At 39.0% G+C, this 6,000-nt stretch overlaps 1 protein-coding gene across 1 annotated transcript in view; it reads right to left on the minus strand.

The window, feature by feature from the left end:
- Nucleotides 1–5,254, minus strand: part of ITGB6 (integrin subunit beta 6) — a 35,808-nt gene extending 30,554 nt beyond the window's left edge. Inside the window, exons 1-4 of the mRNA XM_075153074.1 lie at nucleotides 5,179–5,254; nucleotides 4,359–4,438; nucleotides 1,387–1,591; nucleotides 230–476 (exon numbers count right to left, since the gene is read on the minus strand). Coding sequence (XP_075009175.1) covers nucleotides 230–476; nucleotides 1,387–1,591; nucleotides 4,359–4,438; nucleotides 5,179–5,239 — 593 coding nt within the window. The 5' untranslated portion in view covers nucleotides 5,240–5,254. The remainder of the gene's footprint in view (nucleotides 1–229; nucleotides 477–1,386; nucleotides 1,592–4,358; nucleotides 4,439–5,178) is intronic.
- Between the last annotated feature and the right edge of the window lie 746 nt (nucleotides 5,255–6,000).

A 6,000-nucleotide genomic window follows, 5' to 3' on the forward strand; every position in this document is an offset into this window, starting at 1 on the left:
AAAAAGCAGAATTACTCCCAGATTCCTGTCTCCAAATAACGTAAGACTCAACAGCATAACGATCAAAGTGTGAAACTAAAAGCAACAAATTTTGTTTCCCAAACTGACTCAGTTACAGCTGGAAGAGGGCAGAGGTTCCAGTGAGGCTGCTAACTGGATTTTATCCTAAAAGTTAATATTATGACTTAATGTTGGCATGCAAACAGAGGTAGGTCTTTTCCCTGCCTACCTGCAAGGGTTGTTTATTTCTTCAGCTGTAGTTTTGATAAATGGTGAAACTGGTTTTTCAACAAAAGATCCAAACCCCAGTCTGAAGTTGCTTGTCAGTTTTGACATTTCTTTGGAAAGAGTTGAACCCAGTTCTTTGATTGTATTCAGATCATCATCCATGGAGGCTGAAAGATCCATGAGGTAATAGAGATCAATTGGATAATCTTCAGTTTGGCGAACCTTGATCTGTATTGTTTCTTCATGTCCTATGAAGGTCATGGGAAAGTGGGATACATATCAGCACTTCTAAATAGAAGTTATGAGCAACACCAACTTGTTCATAAACTTACATATATGGTGAAAATTATGTAGTATTTCAAATCATCAGTAGAATTTAAAAAAAAAAAGTAAAAAATTCTCTGTCAACTAAAATCTCAAACAGGAGGTTTGAAAAACTAAAAGCCGTTCTAGTGGTTTTTCTGATCTGTTCTTCAGTAAAGCCGTCACCATAGATTTACAACTGATTGCTGTAATTTAAAAATATGAGAACACCACTTGGGCACTATGCAGCTTTAGAAAATTTAGATATGAAGCTAACTAAAATTAAAGGTAGCGCTTACGGGACAAACCACGTACTTTAGAAATTTCAAGAAAACCAGAGTGTACACACAGGTTTTATTGTCAGTTCCAACACTATGATACGACCTAACTGGGTGTCTCTTACATTTCTTTATTCCAAATTTTCTCCAGGAAAAATTCACATCTCAAGGACCCCAAAGTAGGTCTGGAGTGTTTCCATAAATGTCACTGGTACCTCATAAATCCTCAAAGCAAGATTTTATGCTGCCTCTGAGATATGCTGTTTGCCAGACCTGCGGGGGAGAGGCAAAGGAGCAGGGCTGGAGAGGTGGGGGGGTTCCACTTTCTCACTGCCACCTCAGTGGCAAGAGAAGAGAAGAACTAAAAAAATATATCCTTACTTTTATGATGTACCCAGCACTTCTGAAAGTATTTTGAACTCAGTCAAACCTAGCTTCCATCTGATGAGTCAACAGATAATTTTGGACTCAACACAGTTTTTTTAACTTTATTCTATCAAGATTTTTTTTTAGACCATTCAGTCTGAGAAGCTTCAGCATATCACATTGGCTGAAAAAAAAATACTGAGTGACTTACCTGGGCGCAGCCTGAGAGTTAATTTTTGGGGAGAAATCTGTGTGACATCAGAATTGTTCTTCTGGGTTGCTACAGTTAGGGGCTTGTTTCTGTGAATTTCTACTTCTGAAATGGGAAATTCAATCAAATTCAACTGGCATCCTTTTGACAAAAGGTTTTCTGGGGTATCACACCTCCCATGAATTCCAGCCAAGTCTGTGTAATTCTAAAGCAAACAGGAGAAGGAATGGATGAGTTAAATGTATTTACTGACCAGCCACCAGCACCTGGCTGATGAAAGGTCAATCCAATGCAGGGAACAGAAACAAAGGTGCAAGTTAGTGCAAACTAGTGCAGAAAGAGATCTAGGCGGCACAGAAATCTAAATTTGCCCTTCATGGATCACGTCACACAGATGTATAATTAATGTAACTTACACCGACTTGGTATCCTGGGAGAAACTGCTCTATTGTTGGGGAATGGGAATTGTGCCACTCACTGCATTTGGCTTCTCACAGTACTGGGAATGATAACACAAAGCCCCTGTGAGCCCCTGGTTTTTCTGTTACAGGATTATGCCACCAATTCATCAGTCTTTCCTAAACAGCTTTGAACTGCTGATGGAACAAATTCATTTAATAACAGAAGAGGTCTCGCAGACAATCAACTCCTACAAATTCTGTGACAAACTGACAGTCGGGTACCCTGTGTTCACTGTTTATTTCTGACCTACTCTTTCTCCTCAACACTCATTTGAGGTGTTCACTGAAGCAGGCAGCAAGTCCTTGTTACTCCGCCTGGTGCCCAGCAAGCACCACAGCCTCCCTGCCCGCTCCCCAGCGCCGGCGGGGCTCCCGGCATGCCCACGTCTGCCTGGTTACATCTGGCCCGGCGTCCTACTTGACCTTCTCCCGTCCGGAGGAAATCACAAGCCTATCGATATCAGTTGGATAGCTTGCAGTTTATTTTTGTTACTCATTTCAAAGCACTTGATATGCATTCCTTTCCACAACACTGCTGCAGGGTAGGTACTATCCCCGCGTAGCGGTGAAGTTAATGGTTAGTTTTACAAAGAGGCTTCTGTGCCTTACTACCATTTCCTAGAGCTATGTCTAGAGTTTAGATCCTCAAAATCAGTCAGCTGCCTCCTGAACTGGAAACTGCTCTGGCCTGCAAGACCTTTTGACTAAAACTCGGGCAATGCCCAGCAGAACTGGCACCGGAACATTCAATTCCTGGCTGATGGTCATGGGCCCGTACCATGGGGCCACTCTTTCCTCCTGGATTTTGGTAAGCAACCTGGGGTTCAGCCATTAAGCCACAAATATTCTCTGAATTCAGTCACTGAAAAACTTTTCATCCAAAGCAAAACAAATTTACTTTAAACCTATTAGAAGCAGAACTGGGACCCTTCTTTCCATCAAAATGTCAGCCTTCCTGCCTGAAAATTATCAGGGATCTTATATATTTTGATGGAAGCAATGTTGAGACACCTGATGGGAACAGTGGTTTTTATTCTTCAGACCGAATCTGATGTGTTTACTCAGGCAAAACTCTCACCAACTGCTTCTTGAATACAGCGCGCATAAAAATCATGTACCATTATAAAACTTTTACAGAGAGATCCGTATCATCTCCCTTAGTTACACACTTTGAGTTGCTGGCTTTTCAAAACACGTGTGAATAGGCAAACTCATATTTCAAATACAATTACAAGGTGTGTTTTTATGTACAGAAAACCGTGGATTCTTTGGAGGCACTTGTGTTTACCCTGACACTAAAGCTCCTACATCTTTTGCGCTCTTGATGTGTTATTCTCTAGCAAACAAGTGAATGAGCCCATGAACAAAGAAAAAAATCATGTTTAAAACTCTGAAGTTTTCAATAGTTCCATAGGGTTGTTTTTTTTTTTTAAATCAATAAATTGTGTTTCATTTTTGTTTTCTGAAAATACATGGCAGTAGTCAACATTATGTGATCAAATTTCATTTCAAGAAAATCCTGTTTGGTTGTTAAGTACAAACATAAAAACTACTGCAAACACACTAATGTGGGTGGGGTTTTTTCCCATGATAACATTTTTTGCAAACTGCTATATTATTTTTAGCAAACTTATTTTTAATGAAAGTGCTGTTTGGTCTTTGTCAGCTACTTCATAAAGCAGTATGTTAGTCCCATCCCCTAAAAGCAAGAAATACTTTTAACAGCAAAGGCGTAAATCAGAAACTATCATGAAAAAGACTTATTTGATTTCTCTATTATTTCTGGCAAGTTTTTAGTTGTGATAGCTGACTATCTTGCTAACATTAATGAACCAAGACCTAGAATATTTACCGTGAAGTATGGAGATATTATTTAGGATCATTTACAGGTGAAAGTTTTAAAAGCAGAAATGTTAAGTGACTTGCTTGGGGTTACACAGAAGTCTGCAACATATATATAGGAAACAAATCCAGTTTGTTTTTTTTTTAAGTGAAATGTTTTAGCCAAAACACTTACACCTATATCATACTAATTATAAAACTGACACTATCATCATACTTAAAATCAACCACAGATTAATCATTTGTATATGCAAACTGACTGGAGCACCTTCTGTTCTGTTTACACTGTCTGGGTTGGCATGTAATATGTAAGATGCAGTCTGGTCTCTGACTTGATGTCTGGTGCTTCATCATCAGAACTGTGGGTGAGTCAGCCCTGAGGCTGATGACCTGAGCCCCTCTAATAGCACTTTTATTTCTGCCTTAGATGAGGAAGGTTGTTTTAAAAAAGAAAAAAAAACCAAAAAACAAAAAACAAAACCAACAATGAATAATAGACTATAAAGTCTAGATTGCATTCCCCTTTTGCATCCCCAGGAAGGCTTCACTAAGCACTGCATGCATTACAAAACCACAGGCTGACCCAATTAAGTCAATACTTCATCACTCAGAGCTACTACAAACACTTCAAGTCTTATTTTGAAATTTTTTTGGTATCATTTACTCTACCTCTTGAAAACACCAAGCGCAGTGTGGTCCGGAAAGCAAACAATCTTCACAAGTCACTGCTCTTTCTTGAGAACAGGTCCCTACATTTAAATCCAAGAAGATAAAAGGCTATTAATAATGTGTTTAATCATTCAATTTATGAAGAATCTTGTCATTTAGAGAATGTGGGAGGTGAAAAATGCACACATTTAGCCATATTTAGGATTACTGATAAAATTCCTTCATAAAGGTATTTCTATTGGTAGAAGACTAACTCTCTAATAAAAATTAAAACCCCACAATTGCTGGCAATTAACATACTTACCTTTGCATGCTTTATGGATGGCATTCACTGAGAACATGTTACTTGTTTTCTCCAGTGCACCTGATCAAGTGTTACATGTGTTTCTGCTATGGTGCAGGTAAGACATTGCCAACATAACCAGGGATATTAAAAGAACAGATTTATGTTCACTCTACACACTTAAAATTGCTTCACTCGGGTCTGTAGATACTTGATATTATTTTAATTTATTGCGCAAGGACAAGTGAAACACTCAGTCACATGTATAGCATTAAGTTTCTCAGTGGATCAAACAGTGATTAGTATAACCAAAATTGCTGAAATGCCCGTCTCTTTCATATGTGTTGTGCTATGTAATGACCACATGAATCTTAGACGAATTTGCAGGGTAGCCCTACAGCAGTCTGTCAAAAAAAAAGTCATTAAACAGAAAGGAATGATTAAATACAGAAGACAGAAAGCTATTTCTTATCGACTTCAAGCACGAAACAATGCAAAAATGGTTTTGAAATGGATCTCCCTACCCCTGAGCCTTACCTTGCACACAGTTATTTCTTTGCAGAAATAGGAAACAGAGGCAAAGCAATTCAATCCCCATTCGTTTTCAGTGCTGGCTGCGTGACAAAAAAATATTAGCGTATTAATTATCGTCCGTGTAAAGGTAGAATGTTGTAAAAATCATACCTTCCTGGAGGGTATGTTTTCAGATGTCACCTACACCGGTTTGCGAGGAAACTTCAACCCTACTGGGACAGACCATGAGTAAAAGTGAAAACAAGGGCTACCTGGGCAGGTAAAGAGGACAAGCTGTGCATAAAGTAACATGAACATGGTTATTACTTCCTTGTTTTCCTGGACTCCTTATAAGGTATAAGGGGAAAATTCATTCAGGTGAAGATTTCTGTCAGTCCCGGTCGCTCTGGGTCCTAGAGCAACCCAGCCAAGAGAGCGGGTTTTTGTGTGTACAGCAACTCTTAAAAGGCTCCTCTAAAATAACGCCTTTAATCGTTCCCTGAGGGAATGCGTTAGGCAGACACGTCGCAGGATTGCCAAGTGAGTATACCTGGAGAGATGTAAAAATCCCATTTTTTCAGATTTCCTGATGTGGAGGGAAACTTGTAAAGGCAACTGTGAAAAAAACAAAAAGGAATCACTTATGAGAATTGAGGACCTGGCTTCAGTAATTCAAGATACAGAGTACATTTATTTTATTAATACTGCAAACTGAAAAGGAAATGCTGCAGCTGTGCATTTTTTTATATGTAGAAGGAGGAATAATTGCATTCTCAGTTCTGCAACTGACTTGCAAAAAAAATCACGTCAGCTTTAAGTCTGTGCAGTAAGTGGCCAAATGCAACA

The sequence above is a fragment of the Calonectris borealis genome, chromosome 6 (genome assembly GCF_964195595.1).
Source record: "Calonectris borealis chromosome 6, bCalBor7.hap1.2, whole genome shotgun sequence".
NCBI lineage: Eukaryota > Metazoa > Chordata > Aves > Procellariiformes > Procellariidae > Calonectris > Calonectris borealis.